General features: G+C 59.3%; 1 protein-coding gene across 1 annotated transcript in view; it reads right to left on the bottom strand.

Annotated features, from left to right (window-relative positions):
• Positions 1–19,907, bottom strand: part of RARS1 (arginyl-tRNA synthetase 1) — a 33,644-nt gene extending 13,737 nt beyond the window's left edge. The window contains exons 1-7 of the mRNA XM_078883859.1: positions 19,765–19,907; positions 15,038–15,196; positions 9,214–9,582; positions 7,469–7,577; positions 4,556–4,656; positions 2,971–3,092; positions 2,008–2,128 (exon numbers count right to left, since the gene is read on the bottom strand). Coding sequence (XP_078739985.1) covers positions 2,008–2,128; positions 2,971–3,092; positions 4,556–4,656; positions 7,469–7,577; positions 9,214–9,582; positions 15,038–15,196; positions 19,765–19,809 — 1,026 coding nt within the window. The 5' untranslated portion in view covers positions 19,810–19,907. The remainder of the gene's footprint in view (positions 1–2,007; positions 2,129–2,970; positions 3,093–4,555; positions 4,657–7,468; positions 7,578–9,213; positions 9,583–15,037; positions 15,197–19,764) is intronic.
• Positions 19,908–20,431: the final 524 nt, after the last annotated feature.

Genomic DNA, 20,431 nt, shown 5'->3' with positions numbered 1-20,431 from the left:
GCTGCGGTGCCTCAAATATTGGAGGAGGTCACCCCCTGTGAGTGGCTGGCTGAGGTGCCATCTGTTGAGGAAGTACTGAAGGCGATCCGGAGTCTGAGACCAGGAAAGGCACCGGGCAGAGATGATCTCCCAAGCGAAATGCTGAGGGAGGGTGGCGCTTGTGCACAGACTGCCCTATATGACATCATAACTGTCTGGACCGCTGGACGGGTACCGCAGGATTGGAAGGATGCCCTGGTGGTCCCCCTCTTTAAGAAGGGGGACCGCACAGACTGTAACAACTACAGGGGCATCTCACTCCTCAGTGTGCCGGGAAAGGTCCTGGCAAGGATTATTCAACATCGCCTTGCTAGGCACGCTGAGGAGAGGGGCTTACGGAACCCCAATGCGGTTTCATGAAAGGGCGGTCCTGTACAGATGCCATATTTTCTGTCCGTCTGCTACAGCAGAGGTGTAGGGAATTCCAACAAGACCTCCATCTCTGCTTTATTGACCTGGTCAAGGCCTATGATACCATCAGTAGGCCTGGGCTCTGGGTTGTTCTTCGTGCTTTCGGAGTCCCAGACCCTCTGCTCACGATCAGTAAGGACCTTCATGATGGTGAGCGGGCCCGGGTAAAACTACGTGGCCGGGAGTCGGAGCCTTTCCCTGTACACCTTGGGGTGCGACAGGGATGTCCTCTGGCTCCCACATTATTTAACATCTATTTCGACTGCGAAGTTCGTGAAGCCTTCAATAGCTGTACCTGGGGAATTTCCATTTGGTACAGATATAATGGGAGGCTGATCGACGCCCGGGTGCGATCAAGCGATGGCTCCCTATTGGTCAACCACGTTATGTATGCCGATGATTTGGTAATAGCTGCTCATTCAGAAGAGGAGTTGGAGACGCTGCTGCTGAGACTGGAGCGTGCCACTAAGAAGTGGGGCCTTACCATCAGCCCCACCAAAACTAAGCACCTGCCTGGGTATTTTGTACCATCGGGCACTCCACCCCCACAACTCCCAATCGGTGATGGGGCAGTTGTGGAGAGAGTGGAGAGTTTCCCATACCTGGGCAGTGTGCTTATGACCGGCTCCAGTTTATCAGCAGAGGTCTCACTCCGAATCAGTCGAGCGGCAATATCTTTTCATCGGTTGCGTAACGCTGTGTGGAAGCTACCTGGTCTGTCGCTCCGCACGAAGCTTCAGGTCTTCTCGGCCACGGTCATTCCCTCCCTTCTCTACGCTTGCGAAACATGGACCCCCCTAGTGGAGCATCTTCGCCGGTTGGAAACATTTAGGCTGGCCTGCCTACGATCCATCCTGGGTTTAACCAGGCTGGATTGTGTGAGGAGCTCACAAGTCCTTGAAAGATCTGGGCAAAGTCCCATCAGTGAGCTCCTCCGGCAGGCAAGACTGCGTTGGCTGGGTCATGTAGCCCGCATGCCCAGCCACCGCATGCCTAAACAGCTTTTGTTCGGCCGGATCGAGGGGGCTAAACGGGCGCGGCACGGGCTAGAGAAGAGATGGAGTGATGTGGTACAGGAGGACGTGGAGCTGAGTGGACTTGCCGATGACTGGTACCAGCGGTGTCAAGATCGGCCTCAGTGGAGGAGGCTCGTGAAGGACGCTACTGGGCAGTTGGAGGCAGTCGCCCTCCAACAACAACGGAGGGCGGAGGAGCGACGCTCACAACAACGAGCGGAGCGCCGGGTGGCTAAAGCACAGCAAGTTGGCACAGTAGGGGGCACAGGTGGTGCATCAGCCAGTCATCTCGGTCATCTCGGTCAGTCGACCCGTGGCACCTGGGTCTGACCCGTGACCTCCTGCCAGCGGGCGTTCGACACTTCACGTGGCCTCAGGGTGCACATGGCCTGGCACAAGCGTCGTGGTGACGTCACCGCCACTTAGTGGCGAATGGCGGTTGTTGTTGTTGTTGTTGTATGTGAGTGTGTGTGTGAGTGTGTGTGTATGTGAGTGTGTGTGTGAGTGTGTATGTATGTGTGTATGTGTGAGTGTGAGTGACCTTGTAGAAGGCCTGCAGATCAGCGATGGGTGGTGGCTGCTCCGTGTAGTTGGGGAAGCGGTCCACCAGGTGGGCAATCAGCATCCCGAACTGCGTGCCCCAGTCGCCAATGTGGTTCAGCCTGTAGCAGGGGGTGAGCGTGGGGTGAGCTGGGGGTGAGCGTGGGGTGAGCGTGGGGGTGAGCGTGGGGTGAGCGTGGGGTGAGTGTGTGGGTGAGCGGGGGGTGAGTGTGTGGGTGAGCAGGGGGTGAGCTGGGGGTGAGTGAGTGAGTGAGTGTGTGGGGCGAGTGTCTGCGGTGAGCGTGGGGTGAGCAGGGGGTGAGTGTGTGGTGAATGAGTGAGTGAGTCAGCATCCAGAACTGCGTGCCCCAGTCACCGATGTGGTTCAGCCTGTAGCAGGGGGTGAGCGTGGGATGAGCGGGGGGTGAGCGGGGGGTGAGTATGGGGGTGAGCGTGGGGTGAGCGGGGGGTGAGCGTGGGGTGAGCGTGGGGTGAGCGTGGGGTGAGCGGGGGGTGAGTGTGTGGGGTGAGCGGGGGGTGAGTGTGGGGTGAGCGGGGGGTGAGCGGGGGGTGAGTGTGGGGTGAGTGTGTGGGGTGAGCGGGGGGTGAGTGTGGGGTGAGTGTGGGGTGAGGGGGGGGTGAGGGGGGGGTGAGTGTGGGGTGAGCGTGGGGTGAGCGGGGGGTGAGCGTGGGGTGAGCGTGGGGTGAGTGTGTGGGGTGAGCGGGGGGTGAGTGTGGGGTGAGCGGGGTGTGAGTGTGGGGTGAGTGTGGGATGAGTGTGTGGGGTGAGTGTGTGTGTGAGCGTGTGGGTGAGCATGTGGGTGAGTGGGTGAGCGTGTGAGTGTGTGAGTGTGTGGGTGAGCGAGTGGGTGAGCGTGTGGGTGAGCGTGTGGGTGAGTGGGTGAGCGTGTGAGTGTGTGTGTGTGTGGGTGTGCAGGGGGTGAGCGTGTGGATGAGCGCTCACCGCACGACGTCGTGCCCCAGGAACTCGTACAGGCGGCTGGTGCTGTCCCCGATGATCGTGGAGCGGAGGTGACCCACGTGCATCTCCTTGGCCACGTTCGGGGAGGAGAAGTCGATGACGACCTGCAACCACAACAACAACAACCACAACAACAACAACAACAACATCAACAACAATAAGCATCACCGCATCAACAACCACGACAACATAAACAACCACGACATCAACAACAATAAGCACCACCACATCAACAACCACCACAGCAACAACCAAAACAACAACAACAACAACATCAACAACAATAAGCACCACCGCATCAACAACCACGACAATCAACAACAAACAACAAAATTAACACTGACAACAACAGCATTCACAACAATCACCACCAACAACAACAGCAATCAGCAACAACGATAACATTAACAACAACCCACCCCACCCACCCACCACCACTCACCCACTCCACCCACCCACCCACCCACCCACCCACCCACCCACACACCCACCCACACCACCCACCCACCCACCCACTCACCCACCCACCACCCACCACCCACCCACCACCCACCCACTCACCCACCCACCCACCCACTCACCCACCCACTCACCCACCCACCCCACCACCACCCACCCACTCACCCACCCACCCCCACACCCACACCCACCCACCCACCCACCCACCCACTCACCCACCCACCCACCACACCCACCCACCCACCCACCCCACCACCCACCCACCCCCACCCACCCACCCACCCACCACCCACCCACCCACCCACCCACACACCCACCCACCCACCCACCCACCCACCCCACCACCACCCACCCACCCACCCACACACACCCACCCACCCCACCCCACCCACCCACCCACACACTCACCCACCCACCCCACACTCACCCACCCACCCACCCACCCACTCACCCACCCACCCACCCACACACTCCACCCCCACCCACCCCACCCACCCACACACCCACCCACCCCACCCACCTCACCCACCCACCCACCCACCCACCCACCCACCCACCCACCCACCCCACCCACCCACCCACCCACCCACCCACCCACCCACCCACCCACACCCACCCACCCACCCACCCACTCACCCACCCACCCACCCACCCACCCCCACCCACCACCCACCCACCCACTCACCCACCCACCCACCACCACCCACCCACCACCCCCACCCACTCACCCACTCACCCACCCACCCACTCACCCACCATACAACCCACTCACCCACCACACAACCCACTCACCCACCACACAACCCACTCACCCACCACACAACCCACTCACCCACCACACAACCCACTCACCCACCACACAACCCACTCACCCACCCACCCACCCACCCACCCACCAACCCACCCACCCACCAACCCACCCACCCACCCACCCACTCACCCACTCACTCACCCACCCACCCACCCACTCACTCACCCACCCACCCACCCACCCACCCACCCACCCACTCACCCACCCACCAACCCACCCACCCACCCACCAACCCACCCACCCACCCACACACCCACACACCCACCCACTCACCCACCCACCAACCCACCCACCCACCTTCTTGCGGGCTCCGGTGTTGGGGGGGCTCACTCCGTGCAGGAGGAGGCGTGTGAGTTGGCGCGCGAGGAACGCCGTGTCCAGGTACACGTTGATAAAGCCTGCACGGAGGACAGCGGGGTCAGAGGTCAGGGGGTCAGGGAGTCAGGGGGCGCACACCCCACTGGAGCCCCACGCGCTCACAATCACCCACCCACTCACCCATCCACTCACTCACCTATCCACTCACTCACTCACCCATCCACTCACTCACCCATCCACTCACTCACCCATCCACTCACTCACCTATCCACTCACCCATCCACTCACTCACCCATCCACTCACTCACTCACTCACCCATCCACTCAACTCACTCACCCATCCACTCACTCGCCCATCCACTCACTCGCTCACTCACCCACTCATCCATCCACTCACTCACTCACCCATCCACTCACTCACTCACCCATCCACTCACTCACTCACCCACTCACTCACTCACCCATCCACTCACTCACCCACTCACTCACTCACCCATCCACTCACTCACCCATCCACTCACTCACCCATCCACTCACTCACTCACCCACTCACTCACTCACCCACTCATCCATCCACTCACTCACCCATCCACTCACCCATCCACTCACTCACCTATCCACTCACTCACTCACCCATCCACTCACCCATCCACTCACTCACCTATCCACTCACTCACTCACCCATCCACTCACTCACTCACCCATCCACTCACTCACCCATCCACTCACTCACTCACCCATCCACTCACTCACTCACCCATCCACTCACTCACTCACCCATCCACTCATTCACCCATCCACTCAATCACTCACCCATCCACTCATTCACCCATCCACTCAATCACTCACCCACTCACTCACCTACCCATCCACTCACCTCACTCACCCATCCACTCACTCACCCCCTCACCCATCCACTCACTCACCATCCACTCACCTCATTCACCCATCCACTCACCCATCCACTCACTCCATCACCCATCCACTCACTCACTTACCCACCCACCCACCCACTCACTCACTCACCCACCCACCCACTCACCCACTCACCCACAGAGTCCGTGCTTGGTGCGAGTGGAGCGATGAGCAGTGAGTTGTGATTGAGTGAGCGAGTGGTGAGTGGTGAGCGCTGAGTGGTGAGTGGTGAGCGCTGAGCGGTGAGTGATGAGTGGTGACTGGTGAGCGCTGAGTGGTGAGTGGTGAGCGCTGAGTGGTGAGTGGTGAGCGCTGAGCGGTGAGTGATGAGTGGTGACTGGTGAACGCTGAGTGGTGAGTGGTGAGCGCTGAGTGGTGAGCGCTGAGTGGTGTGTGGTGAGTGGTGAGTGGTGAGCGAGTGGTGAGTGGTGAGCGAGTGGTGAGTGGTGAGCGGTGAGCGACTGGTGAGTAACTGGTGAGGGTGAGTGGTGAGGGTTAGTGGTGAGGGTGAGTGGTGAGGGTGAGTGGTGAGTAACTGGTGAGGGTGAGTGATGAGGGTTAGTGGTGAGGGTGAGGGTGAGTGGTGAGTAACTGGTGAGGGTGAGTGGTGAGGGTGAGTGGTGAGTAACTGGTGAGGGTGAGTGGCGAGGGTTAGTGGTGAGGGTGAGTGGTGAGTAACTGGTGAAGGTGAGTGGTGAGGGTGAGTGGTGAGTAACTGGTGAGGGTGAGTGGTGAGGGTTAGTGGTGAGGGTGAGTGGTGAGGGTTAGTGGTGAGGGTGAGGGTGAGTGGTGAGTAACTGGTGAGGGTGAGTGGTGAGTAACTGGTGAGGGTGAGTGGTGAGGGTGAGTGGTGAGGGTGAGTGGTGAGGGTTAGTGGTGAGGGTGAGGGTGAGTGGTGAGTAACTGGTGAGGGTGAGTGGTGAGGGTGAGTGGTGAGGGTGAGTGGTGAGTGAGTGAGTGAGTGGGTGAGTGGTGAGGGTGAGTGGTAAGTGGTGAGTGGTGAGGGGTGAGTGAGGGTGAGTGGTGAGGGTGAGTGGTGAGTAACTGGTGAGGGTGAGTGGTGAGGGTGAGTGGTGAGTAACTGGTGAGGGTGAGTGGTGAGGGTTAGTGGTGAGGGTGAGTGGTGAGTAACTGGTGAGGGTGAGTGGTGAGGGTGAGTAACTGGTGAGGGTGAGTGGTGAGGGTGAGTGGTGAGGGTGAGTGGTGAGGGTTAGTGGTGAGGGTGAGTGGTGAGTAACTGGTGAGGGTGAGTGGTGAGGATGAGTGGTGAGTAACTGGTGAGGGTGAGTGGTGAGGGTGAGTGGTGAGGGTGAGTGGTGAAGGTTAGTGGTGAGGGTGAGGGTGAGTGGTGAGTAACTGGTGAGGGTGAGTGGTGAGGGTGAGTGGTGGGGGTGAGTGGTGAGGGTGAGTGGTGAGTGAGTGAGTGGGTGAGTGGTGAGGGTGAGTGGTAAGTGGTGAGGGGTGAGTGAGGGTGAGTGGTGAGGGTGAGTGGTGAGTAACTGGTGAGGGTGAGTGGTGAGGGTGAGTGGTGAGTAACTGGTGAGGGTGAGTGGTGAGGGCTAGTGGTGAGGGTGAGTGGTGAGTAACTGGTGAGGGTGAGTGGTGAGGGTGAGTGGTGAGTAACTGGTGAGGGTGAGTGGTGAGGGTGAGTGGTGAGGGTGAGTGGTGAGGGTTAGTGGTGAGGGTGAGGGTGAGTGGTGAGGGGTGAGTGAGGGTGAGTGGTGAGGGTGAGTGGTGAGGGTGAGTGGTAAGTGGTGAGGGGTGAGTGGTGAGTAACTGGTGAGGGTGAGTGGTGAGTAACTGGTGAGGGTGAGTGGTGAGTAACTGGTGAGGGTGAGTGGTGAGAGTGAGTGGTGAGGGTGAGTGGTGAGGGTGAGTGAGTGAGTGGTGAGTGGTGAGTAACTGGTGAGGGTGAGTGGTGAGGGTGAGTGGTGAGGGTGAGTGGTGAGGGTGAGTGAGTGGTGAGGGGTGAGTGACCTGGGCCCACGACCTCCACGCGCTCCACCAGGTCGCTGGCCGGGAGGTGACTCACAATAGCCGCCCCCACGTCCTTGGGGCTGACCTTCTGACCTTTAGCCTTCAGCAGCTGGGGGTCGGAGGTCAGAGGTCAAAGTCACAGTCACTCAGATGCCTCTCTGTGTGCTGAGTTTGTGGGTATCTCTGTGTGCTGAGTCTGTGGGTCTCTGTGTGGTGAGTCTGTGGGTCTCTGTGTGGTGAGTCTGTGGGTTTCTCTGTGTGGTGAGTTTGTGGGTCTCTCTGTGTGCTGAGTCTGTGGGTCTCTGTGTGGTGAGTTTGTGGGTCTCTGTGTGGTGAGTCTGTGGGTCTCTGTGTGCTGAGTCTGTGGGTCTCTCTGTGTGGTGAGTCTGTGGGTCTCTGTGTGGTGAGTCTGTGGGTCTCTGTGTGGTGAGTCTGTGGGTCTCTGTGTGGTGAGTCTGTGGGTCTCTCTGTGTGGTGAGTCTGTGGGTCTCTCTGTGTGGTGAGTCTGTGGGTCTCTGTGGGTCTCTGTGTGGTGAGTCTGTGGGTCTCTGTGTGGTGAGTCTGTGGGTCTCTGTGTGGTGAGTCTGTGGGTCTCTGTGTGGTGAGTCTGTGGGTCTCTGTGGGTCTCTGTGTGGTGAGTCTGTGGGTCTCTGTGTGGTGAGTCTGTGGGTCTCTGTGTGCTGAGTCTGTGGGTCTCTCTGTGTGCTGAGTCTGTGGGTCTCTGTGTGGTGAGTCTGTGGGTCTCTGTGGGTCTCTGTGTGCTGAGTCTGTGGGTCTCTCTGTGTGGTGAGTCTGTGGGTCTCTGTGTGGTGAGTCTGTGGGTCTCTGTGGGTCTCTGTGTGCTGAGTATGTGGGTCTCTCTGTGTGGTGAGTCTGTGGGTCTCTGTGTGGTGAGTCTGTGGGTCTCTGTGGGTCTCTGTGTGGTGAGTCTGTGGGTCTCTGTGTGCTGAGTCTGTGGGTCTCTGTGTGGTGAGTGTGTGGTTCTCTGTGTGGTGAGTCTGTGGGTCTCTGTGTGCTGAGTCTGTGGGTCTCTGTGTGGTGAGTGTGTGGTTCTCTGTGTGCTGAGTCTGTGGGTGCTCTGTGTGGCAGTCTGTGGCTGTGTGGTGAGTCTGTGGGTCTCTGTGTGGTGAGTCTGTGGGTCTCTCTGTGTAGGAGTCTGTGGGTCTCTCTGTGTAGGAGTCTGTGGGTCTCTGTGGGTCTCTGTGGGTCTCTGTGTGCTGAGTCTGTGGGTCTCTGTGTGCTGAGTCTGTGGGTCTCTGTGTGGTGAGTCTGTGGGTCTCTCTGTGTGGTGAGTCTGTGGGTCTCTGTGTGGTGAGTCTGTGGGTCTCTGTGGGTCTCTGTGTGCTGAGTCTGTGGGTCTCTCTGTGTGGTGAGTCTGTGGGTCTCTGTGTGGTGAGTATGTGGGTCTCTCTGTGTGGTGAGTCTGTGGGTCTCTGTGTGGTGAGTCTGTGGGTCTCTGTGGGTCTCTGTGTGGTGAGTCTGTGGATCTCTGTGTGGTGAGTCTGTGGGTCTCTGTGTGGTGAGTGTGTGGTTCTCTGTGTGGTGAGTCTGTGGGTCTCTGTGTGCTGAGTCTGTGGGTCTCTGTGTGGCAGTCTGTGGCTCTGTGTGGTGAGTTTGTGGGTCTCTGTGTGCTGAGTCTGTGGGTCTCTGTGTGGTGAGTCTGTGGGTCTCTCTGTGTAGGAGTCTGTGGGTCTCTGTGGGTCTCTGTGGGTCTCTGCGTGAACACCGCGATGATAGCGGCTGACCTGCGCGATTGCCATGGCGCTGTTGCACTGGTAATCGGCGAGGCGCTGCTCCTGCTGCTGCTCGTGCTGCTGCTGCTTCTGCTGCTGCTGCTGCTGCGGCTTCGAGGGAGCGATGGCCACGGGAGGCACGGCGAGGCCGGGGAAGGCGGCGCTCACGGCGCTGGCGAACGCCGCGGCGAGTCGTGCGGCGACGTTCACCATCCCCCCGTCCACGTCGGCTCCGTCGCCGCCGTCGCGGTCCCCGTGGGGAGCCTCGCGGTCGCCGTGGAGACCGTCGCGGTCGCCGTGGGGACCGGTGGCGGGGGAGGAGGAGGTGGAGGAGGTGGAGGTTGGCTGAGGCCGTTGCTTGGTCACCTCGTCGCTCAGACACTGCGGAGGGAAGTCAGAGGTTGGCCTGCAAGTTGATGGTGGGTGGGTTGGTGGGTGGGTGAGTTGGTGGGTGGGTTGATGGGTGGGTGAGTGGGTGGGTAGATGGGTGAGTGAGTTGGTGGGTGGGTTGGTGGGTTGGTGGATGGGTGGGTGGGTGAGTTGGTGGGTGAGTGAGTGGGTGGGTGGGTGAGTGAGTAGGTGAGTGGGTTGATGGGTGGGTGAGTGGGTGGGTTGGTAGGTGAGTTGGTGGGTGGGTGGGTGAGTGAGTGGGTGGGTGGGTGAGTGGGTGGGTGAGTGGATGGGTGGGTGGGTGAGTGAGTGAGTGGGTGGGTGGGTGAGTGGGTGGGTGAGTGGGTGAGTGGGTGAGTGGGTGAGTGAGTAAATGGGTGGGTAGAGTGAGTGAGTGAGTGGGTGGGTGAGTGGGTGGGTGGGTGAGTGGGTGGATGAGTGGATGGGTGGGTGAGTGGGTGGGTGAGTGGGTGAGTGGGTGAGTGGGTGAGTGAGTGGGTGAGTGAGTGGATGAGTGGGTGAGTGAGTGGATGAATGGGTGAATGAGTGGGTAGGTGGATCGGTGAGTGAGTGGATGAGTGAGTGAATGAGTGAGTGGGTGGGTGAGTGAATGAGTGAGTGGGTGAGTGAGTGGGTGAATGAGTGAGTCGATGAATGAGTGAGTGGGTGAGTGAGTGGGTGGGTGGATGGGTGAGTGGGTGAATGAGCGAGTGGGTGGGTGAATGAGTGGGTGGGTGGATGGGTGATTGGATAAGTGGGTGAATGAGTGGATAAGTGGGTGAATGAGTGGGTAGGGTGAATGAGTGGGTGAGTGGGTGGGTGAGTGGGTGGGTGGGTCGGTGAGTGAGTGGGTGGGTGGGTGGGTGAGTGAGTAGGTGGGTGGGTGGGTGAGTGGATGGGTGGGTGAGTGAGTTGGTTGGTGGGTGGGTGAGTAGGTGGGTGGGTGTGTGAGTGGGTAGGTGGGTAGGTGAGTGAGTGAGTGAGTGGGTGGGTGGGTGAGTGAGTGGGTGGGTGGATGGGTGGATGGGTGGGTTGATGGGTGGGTTGATGGGTGGGCGGGTGAGTTGGTGGGTGGGTGAGTGAGTGAGTGGGTGGGTGGGTGATGAGTGAGTAGGTGGGTGGGTGGGTGGGTGAGTGGGTAGGTGAATGAGTAGGTGGGTGGATGGGTGGGTGAGTGAGTGGGTGGGTGGGTGAGTGGGTGGGTGGGTGAGTGGGTGAGTGGGTGGGTGGGTGAGTGAGTAAATGGGTGGGTGAGTGAGTGAGTGGGTGGATGAGTGGGTGGGTGGGTGGGTGAGTGGGTGGGTGGGTGGGTGAGTGGGTGAGTGGGTGGGTGGGTGAGTGAGTAAATGGGTGGGTGAGTGAGTGAGTGGGTGGGTGACTGGGTGGGTGGGTGAGTGGGTGGGTGGGTTGATGGTTGGGTGAGTGCGTGGGTAGATGGGTGAGTGAGTTGGTGGGTGGGTTGGTGGGTTGGTGGATGGGTGGGTGGGTGAGTTGGTGGGTGAGTGAGTGGGTGAGTGAGTGGGTGGGTGGGTGAGTGAGTAGGTGAGTGGGTTGATGGGTGGGTGAGTGGGTGGGTGGGTGGGTGAGTGAGTGGGTGGGTGGGTGAGTGGGTGGGTGGGTGGGTGGGTGGGTGAGTGGGTGGGTGGGTGAGTGAGTGAGTGAGTGAGTGAGTGAGTGAGTGGGTGGGTGGGTGGGTGGGTGGGTGGGTGGGTGGGTGAGTGGGTGGGTGAGTGGGTGAGTGGGTGGGTGGGTGGGTGAGTGAGTAAATGGGTGGGTGAGGGGGTGGGTGGGTGGGTGAGTGGGTGGGTGAGTGGATGGGTGGGTGAGTGGGTGGGTGGGCGAGTGAGTGGATGAGTGGGTGAGTGAGTGGATGAATGGGTGAGTGAGTGAGTGAGTGGGTGGGTGGGTGAGTGGGTGGGTGAGTGGGTGAGTGGGTGAGTGGGTGAGTGGGTGAGTGAGTAAATGGGTGGGTGAGTGATTGAGTGGGTGGGTGAGTGAGTGGGTGGGTGAGTGGATGGGTGGGTGAGTGGGTGGGTGGGTGAGTGGGTGAGTGGGTGAGTGAGTGGGTGAGTGAGTGGATGAATGGGTGAATGAGTGGGTAGGTGGATCGGTGAGTGAGTGGATGAGTGAGTGAATGAGTGAGTGGGTGGGTGAGTGAATGAGTGAGTGGGTGAGTGAGTGGGTGAATGAGTGAGTCGATGAATGAGTGAGTGGGTGAGTGAGTGGGTGGGTGGATGGGTGAGTGGGTGAATGAGCGAGTGGGTGGGTGAATGAGTGGGTGGGTGGATGGGTGATTGGATAAGTGGGTGAATGAGTGGATAAGTGGGTGAATGAGTGGGTAGGGTGAATGAGTAGGTGAGTGGGTGGGTGAGTGGGTGGGTGGGTCGGTGAGTGAGTGGGTGGGTGGGTGGGTGAGTGAGTAGGTGGGTGGGTGGGTGAGTGGATGGGTGGGTGAGTGAGTTGGTTGGTGGGTGGGTGAGTGAGTAGGTGGGTGGGTGTGTGAGTGGGTAGGTGGGTAGGTGAGTGAGTGAGTGGATGGGTGGGTGAGTGAGTGGGTGGGTGGATGGGTGGGTGGATGGGTGGGTTGATGGGTGGGTTGATGGGTGGGCGGGTGAGTTGGTGGGTGGGTGAGTGAGTGAGTGGGTGGGTGATGAGTGAGTAGGTGGGTGGGTGGGTGGGTGAGTGGGTAGGTGAATGAGTAGGTGGGTGGATGGGTGGGTGGGTGAGTGGGTGGGTGGGTGAGTGGGTGGGTGGGTGGGTGAGTGGGTGGGTGGGTGAGTGAGTAAATGGGTGGGTGAGTGAGTGAGTGGGTGGATGAGTGGGTGGGTGGGTGGGTGAGTGGGTGGGTGGGTGAGTGGGTGGGTGGGTGAGTGAGTAAATGGGTGGGTGAGTGAGTGAGTGGGTGGGTGACTGGGTGGGTGGGTGAGTGGGTGGGTGGGTTGATGGGTGGGTGAGTGCGTGGGTAGATGGGTGAGTGAGTTGGTGGGTGGGTTGGTGGGTTGGTGAGTGAGTAGGTGAGTGGGTTGATGGGTGGGTGAGTGGGTGAGTGAGTGGGTGGGTGGGTGAGTGAGTAGGTGAGTGGGTTGATGGGTGGGTGAGTGGGTGGGTTGGTAGGTGAGTTGGTGGGTGGGTGGGTGAGTGAGTGGGTGGGTGGGTGAGTGGGTGGGTGGGTGGGTGGGTGGGTGAGTGAGTGAGTGGGTGGGTGGGTGGGTGAGTGGGTGGGTGAGTGGGTGAGTGGGTGGGTGGGTGAGTGAGTAAATGGGTGGGTGAGTGGGTGGGTGGGTTAGTGGGTGAGTGGGTGGGTGGGTGGGTGAGTGGGTGGGTGAGTGGATGGGTGGGTGAGTGGGTGGGTGGGCGAGTGAGTGGATGAGTGGGTGAGTGAGTGGATGAATGGGTGAATGAGTGGGTAGGTGGATGGGTGAGTGAGTGGATGAGTGAGTGGGTGGGTGAGTGAATGAGTGAGTGGGTGAGTGAGTGGGTGAGTGGATGGGTGAGTGGGTGAATGAGCGAGTGGGTGGGTGAATGAGTGGGTGGGTGGATGGGTGATTGGATAAGTGGGTGAATGAGTGGATAAGTGGGTGAATGAGTGGGTAGGGTGAATGAGTGGGTGAGTGGGTGGGTGAGTGGGTGGGTGGGTGAGTGAGTAGGTGGGTGGGTGGGTGAGTGGATGGGTGGGTGAGTTGGTTGGTGGGTGGGTGAGTGAGTAGGTGGGTGGGTGTGTGAGTGGGTAGGTGGGTAGGTGAGTGAGTGAGTGGGTGGGTGGGTGGGTGGGTGGGTGGGTGAGTGGGTGGGTGGATGGGTGGGTGGATGGGTGGGTTGATGGGTGGGTTGATGGGTGGGCGGGTGAGTTGGTGGGTGGGTTAGTGAGTGAGTGGGTGGGTGATGAGTGAGTAGGTGGGTGGGTGGGTGAGTGGGTAGGTGAATGAGTAGGTGGGTGGATGGGTGGGTGGGTGAGTGGGTGGGTGGGTGAGTGGGTGGGTGAGTGAGTAGGTGGGTGGGTGGGTGGGTGAGTGAGTGAGTAGGTGGGTGGGTGGGTGAGTTGGTGGGTGGGTGAGGGAGTAGGTGGGTGGATGGGTTGATGAGTGGATGAGTGGTTGAATGAATGAGTGAGTGGGTGGGTGGACGGGTGAGTGAGTTATTGTGAAGATGCAGTGGTGGTTCTGACGATGTCAATAAAACCGATGGTGACGTGGTTGTGAATGTGTTGGTGGTGATCATGATCCAGGGCTCAAACCTCCAACCCAGCACCTCAGCGGCTCTGACGCGTCCGTCACGAGCCCACCGAGAGACACCCAGAGCCAGGGCTTGAACCCAGGATCTCAGTGTCTGCGACACGGCCATGACAAACCCATTGAGAGAGACGGAGAGAGACACCCAGATCCAGGGCTCAAGCACCAAGCCCATGCCCTGTGTGGACAGGTGGAGTATCTGGGCCAGACACCTCAGTCAGTCAACCCACGGAACTTGCTGGGTCAATCCTGTGACCTCCTCCTCCTGCACCTAGCCTGGCACAGCAGCCAATCAATGGCACCTGCCGGGTCTGTCCCGTGACCTCCTCCTCCTGCACCTAGCCTGGCACAGCAGCCAACCCACGGCACCTGCAGGGTCTGTCCCGTGACCTCCTCCTGCACCTAGCCTGGTACAGCAGTCAACCCATGGCACCTGCTGTGTCTGTCCCGTGACTTCCTCCTCCTGCACCTAGCCTGGTACAGCAGTCAACCCATGGCACCTGCCGGGTCTGTCCCATGACCTCATCCTCCTGCACCTAGCCTGGCACAGCAGTCAACCCATGGCACCTGCTGGGTCTGCCCCGTGACCTCCTCCTGCTGCACCTAGCCTGGCACAGCAGTCACCCCATGGCACCTGCTGGGTCTATCCCGTGACCTCCTCCTCCTGCACCTAGCCTGGCACAGCAGTCAACCCATGGCACCTGCTGGGTCTGTCCCGTGACCTCCTCCTGCACCTAGCCTGGCACAGCAGTAAACCCATGGCACCTGCTGGGTCTGTCCCGTGACCTCCTCCTGCACCTAGCCTGGCACAGCAGTAAACCCATGGCACCAGCTGGGTCTGTCCCCGTGACCTCCTGCACCTAGCCTGGCACAGCAGTCAACCTGTGGCACCTGCTTGGTCTGTCCCGTGACCTCCTGCACCTAGCCTGGCACAGCAGTCAACATACGGGACCTGCTGGGTCTGTCCCGTGACCTCCTGAACCTAGCCTGGCACAGCAGTCAACCCACGGCACCTGCCGGGTCTGTCCCGTGACCTCCTCCTGCTGCACCTAGCCTGGCACAGCAGTAAACCCATGGCACCTGCTGGGTCTGTCCCGTGACCTCCTCCTGCACCTAGCCTGGCACAGCAGTCAACCCACGGCACCTGCCGGGTCTGTCTCGTGACCTCCTCCTCATGCACCTAGCCTGGCACAGCAGCCAACCGCGGTGCCCCTCACCCGCTTGAGGTGGCGGAGGCGATACTGCAGCTTCCCGTTCTCCTCGAGGAGACGCTCCACCCCCGGAGGAGCTTGGGGCGACTCGGTGGCGCCGCCGGCGTCCACCACGGCGCCACGCAGGGACGACACCTCGGCCGAGAGACGGCTGATCTCCAAATCCTGACGCAAGTGGGTGGGTGAGTCGACCAGTCAGTGAGTGGGTGAGTGGGTGGGTGAGTGAGCGAGTGGGTGAGTGAGTGGGTGAGTGAGTGAGCCAGTGGGTGAGTGGGTAAGTGGGTGAGTGAGTGGGTGAGTGAGTGGGTGAGTGGGTGAGTGAGTGAGTGAGTGGGTGAGTGAGTGGGTGAGTGAGTGAGTGGGTAAGGGAGTGGGTGGGTGAGTGGGTGAGTGAGTGGGTGGGTGAGTGAGTGGGTGGGTGAGTGGGTGAGTGAGTGAGTGGGTGAGTGAGTGGGTGAGTGAGTGAGTGGGTAAGGGAGTGGGTGAGTGGGTGGGTGATTGAGTGGGTGGGTGGGTGAGTGAGTGGGTGAGTGAGTGGGTAAGGGAGTGGGTGAGTGGGTGGGTGGGTGAGTGGGTGGGTGAGTGAGTGGGTGGGTGAGTGGGTGAGTGGGTGAGTGAGTGGGTTAGTCGACCAGTTGGTCGTTCAGTGAGTGAGCAGGTGAATGAGTCAGTGGAGACTCACCACACAGAGACCCCCACAGACTCACCACACAGCGACACACAGACTCACCAAAAAGAGACCCACAGACTCACCACACAGACACCCACAGACTCACCACACAGACTCACCACGCAGAGACCCACAGACTCACCACACAGAGACCCATAGACTCACCACACAGAGACCCATAGACTCACCACACAAGAGACCCACAGACTCACCACACAGAGACCCACAGACTCGCCACGCAGAGACCCACAAACTCACCACACAGAGGCCCACAGACTCACCACACAGAGACCCACAGAGACCCACAGACTCACCACACAGAGACCCACAGACTCACCACACAGAGACCCACAGACTCACCACACAGAGACCCAAAGACTCACACACAGACCCACAGACTCACCACACAGAGACCCACAGACTCACCACACAGAGACCCACAGACTCACCACACAGAGACCCACAGACTCAGCACACAAAGACCCAGACTCACCACACAGAGACCCACAGACTCACCACACAGAAACCCACAGACTCACCACACAGAGACCCACAGACTCACCACACAGAGACCCACAGACTCAGCACACAAAGACCCACAGACTCACCACACAGGGACCCACAGACTCACCACGCAGAGACCCACAGACTCACACACAGAGACCCACAGACTCACCACGCAGAGACCCACAGACTCACCACGCAGAGACCCACAGACTCACCACACAAAGACCCACAGACTCACCACACAGAGACCCACAGACTCACCACACAGAGACCCACAGACTCACCACACAGAGACCCACAGACTCACCACACAGAGACCCACAGACTCACCACACAGAGACCCACAGACTCACCACACAGAGACCCACAGACTCACCACACAGAGACCCACAGACTCACCACAGACACCCACAGACGCACCACAGACAACCACAGACTCACCACACAGAGACCCATAGACTCACCACACAGAGACCCACAGACTCACCACACAGCGACCCACAGACTCACCACACAGACACCCACAGACTCACACAGAGACCCACAGTCTCACCACACAGAGACCCACAGACTCACCACACAGAGACCCATAGACTCACCACACAGAGACCCATAGACTCACCACGCAGAGACCCACAGACTCACCACACAGAGACCCATAGACTCACCACACAGACTCACCACACAGAGACGCACAGACTCATCACAAAGAGACCCACAGACTCACCACACAGACTCACCACACAGAGACCCACAGACTCACCACACAGAGACCCACAGACTCACCACACAGAGACCCACAGACTCACCACACAGACTCACCACACAGAGACCCACAGACTCACCACACAGAGACCCACAGACTCACCACACAGAGACCCACAGACTCATCACACAGAGACCCATAGACTCACCACACAGAGACCCACAGACTCACCAGACAGAGACCCACAGACTGACTACACAGAGACCCACAGACTCACCACACAGAGACCCATAAACTCACCACACAGAGACCCACAGACTCATCACACAGAGACCCACAGAATCACCACACAGAAACCCACAGACTCACCACACAGAGACCCACAGACTCATCACACAGACACCCACAGACTCACCACACAGAGACCCACAGACTCACCACACAGAGACTCACAGACTCATCACACAGACACCCACAGACTCACCACACAGAGACCCACAGACTCACCACACAGAGACCCACAGACTCACTACACAGAGACCCACAGACTCACCACACAGAGACCCACAGACTCACCACACAGAGACCCACAAACTCAGCACGCAGAGACCCACAGACTCACCACACAGAGACCCACAGACTCACCACACAGAGACCCACAGACTCACCACACAGAGGCCCACAGACTCACCACACAGAGACCCACAGAGACCCACAGACTCACCACACAGAGACCCACAGACTCACCACACAGAGACCCACAGACTCACCACACAGAGACCCAAAGACTCACACACAGACCCACAGACTCACCACACAGAGACCCACAGACTCACCACACAGAGACCCACAGACTCACCACACAGAGACCCACAGACTCAGCACACAGAGACCCACAGACTCACCACGCAGAGACCCACAGACTCACCACACAAAGACCCAGACTCACCACACAGAGACCCACAGACTCACCACACAGAAACCCACAGACTCACCACACAGAGACCCACAGACTCACCACACAGAGACCCACAGACTCAGCACACAAAGACCCACAGACTCACCACGCAGAGACCCACAGACTCACACACAGAGACCCACAGACTCACCACACAGAGACCCACAGACTCACCACACAGAGACCCACAGACTCACCACACAGAGACCCACAGACTCACCACGCAGAGACCCACAGACTCACCACACAGAGACCCACAGACTCACCACACAGAGACCCACAGACTCACCACACAGAGACCCACAGACTCACCACACAGAGACCCACAGACTCACCACACAGAGACCCACAGACTCACCACACAGAGACCCACAGACTCACCACACAGAGACCCACAGACTCACCACACAGAGACCCACAGACTCACCACAGACACCCACAGACGCACCACAGACAACCACAGACTCACCACACAGAGACCCATAGACTCACCACACAGAGACCCACAGACTCACCACACAGCGACCCACAGACTCACCACACAGACACCCACAGACTCACACAGAGACCCACAGTCTCACCACACAGAGACCCACAGACTCACCACACAGAGACCCATAGACTCACCACACAGAGACCCATAGACTCACCACACAGACTCACCACACAGAGACGCACAGACTCATCACAAAGAGACCCACAGGCTCACCACACAGACTCTCCACACAGAGACCCACAGACTCACCACACAGAGACCCACAGACTCACCACACAGAGACCCACAGACTCACCACACAGACTCACCACACAGAGACCCACAGACTCACCACACAGAGACCCACAGACTCACCACACAGAGACCCACAGACTCATCACACAGAGACCCATAGACTCACCACACAGAGACCCACAGACTCACCAGACAGAGACCCACAGACTGACTACACAGAGACCCACAGACTCACCACACAGAGACCCATAAACTCACCACACAGAGACCCACAGACTCATCACACAGAGACCCACAGAATCACCACACAGAAACCCACAGACTCACCACACAGAGACCCACAGACTCACCACACAGAGACCCACAGACTCATCACACAGACACCCACAGACTCACCACACAGAGACCCACAGACTCACCACACAGAGACCCACAGACTCACCACACAGAGACCCACAGACTCACCACACAGAGACCCACAAACTCAGCACGCAGAGACCCACAGACTCACCACACAGAGACCCACAGACTCACCACACAGAGACCCACAGACTCATCACACAGAGACCCACAGACTCACCACACAGAGATCCACAGACTCACCACACAGAGACCCACAGACTCACCACACAGAGACCCACAGACTCACCACACAGAGACCCACAGACTCACCACAGAGACCCACAGACTCACCACACAGAGACCCACACACTCACCACACAGAGACCCACAGACTCACCACACAGAGACCCACAGACTCACCACACAGAGACCCACAGACTCACCATACAGAGACCCACAGACTCACCATACAGAGACCCACAGACTCACCACACAGAGACCCCCAGACTCATCACACAGAGACCCACAGACTCACCACACAGAAACCCACAGACTCACCACACAGAGACCCACAGACTCACCATACAGAGACCCACAGACTCACCACAGAGACCCACAGACTCACCACAGACACCCACAGACTCACCACACAGAGACCCACAGACTCACCACACAGAGACCCACAGACTCACCATACAGAGACCCACAGACTCACCACAGAGACCCACAGACTCACCACAGACACCCACAGACTCACCACACAGAGACCCACAGACTCACCACACAGAGACCCACATCACCCGCCATTCTCACGCCTCACCTGCTGCTGTAAGCGGTGCTTGAACCGGTCTACGGCTTCTGCCATCGCGACTGAGTCGAGTCGAGGTCGAGGAGGAGGGAGCGAAACGTCGGAACTCTGCGCCTGGACTGACACCCCACGTGTACTGGGAAAAGGAAATGGCCCAGAGTAAAGCGCGCGAGACGACTTCCGGGTCACCACGCCCCGCCTTCCACCGCCTCCTGCCACTCCCACAACACACCCCCCCCCCACCCTCCCAGCCACCCACCCACTCACCCACTCACTCACTCACCCACTCACTCACTCACCCACTCACTCACCCAGCCACTCACTCACCCACCCAGCCACTCACTCACCCACCTACTCACCCACCCACTCACTCACTCACCCACCCACTCACCCACTCACCCACTCACCCACTCACCCCCCACCCACTCACCCAAACACCCACTCACTCACTCACCCACTCACTCACCCACTCACTCACCCACCCACTCACTCACCCACTCACTCACTCACCCACCCACCCACTCACTCACCCACCCACTCACTCACTCACTCACCCACCCACCCACCCACTCACTCACCCACTCACTCACCCAGCCACTCACTCACTCACTCACCCACCCACCCACTCACTCACCCACTCACCCACTCACCCACCCACCCACCCACCCACCCACCCACT

The sequence above is a fragment of the Lampetra fluviatilis genome, chromosome 73 (assembly GCF_964198595.1).
Source record: "Lampetra fluviatilis chromosome 73, kcLamFluv1.1, whole genome shotgun sequence".
NCBI classification, from domain to species: Eukaryota; Metazoa; Chordata; class Hyperoartia; order Petromyzontiformes; family Petromyzontidae; genus Lampetra; species Lampetra fluviatilis.
This window is presented reverse-complemented; position numbering and strand designations above follow the sequence as displayed.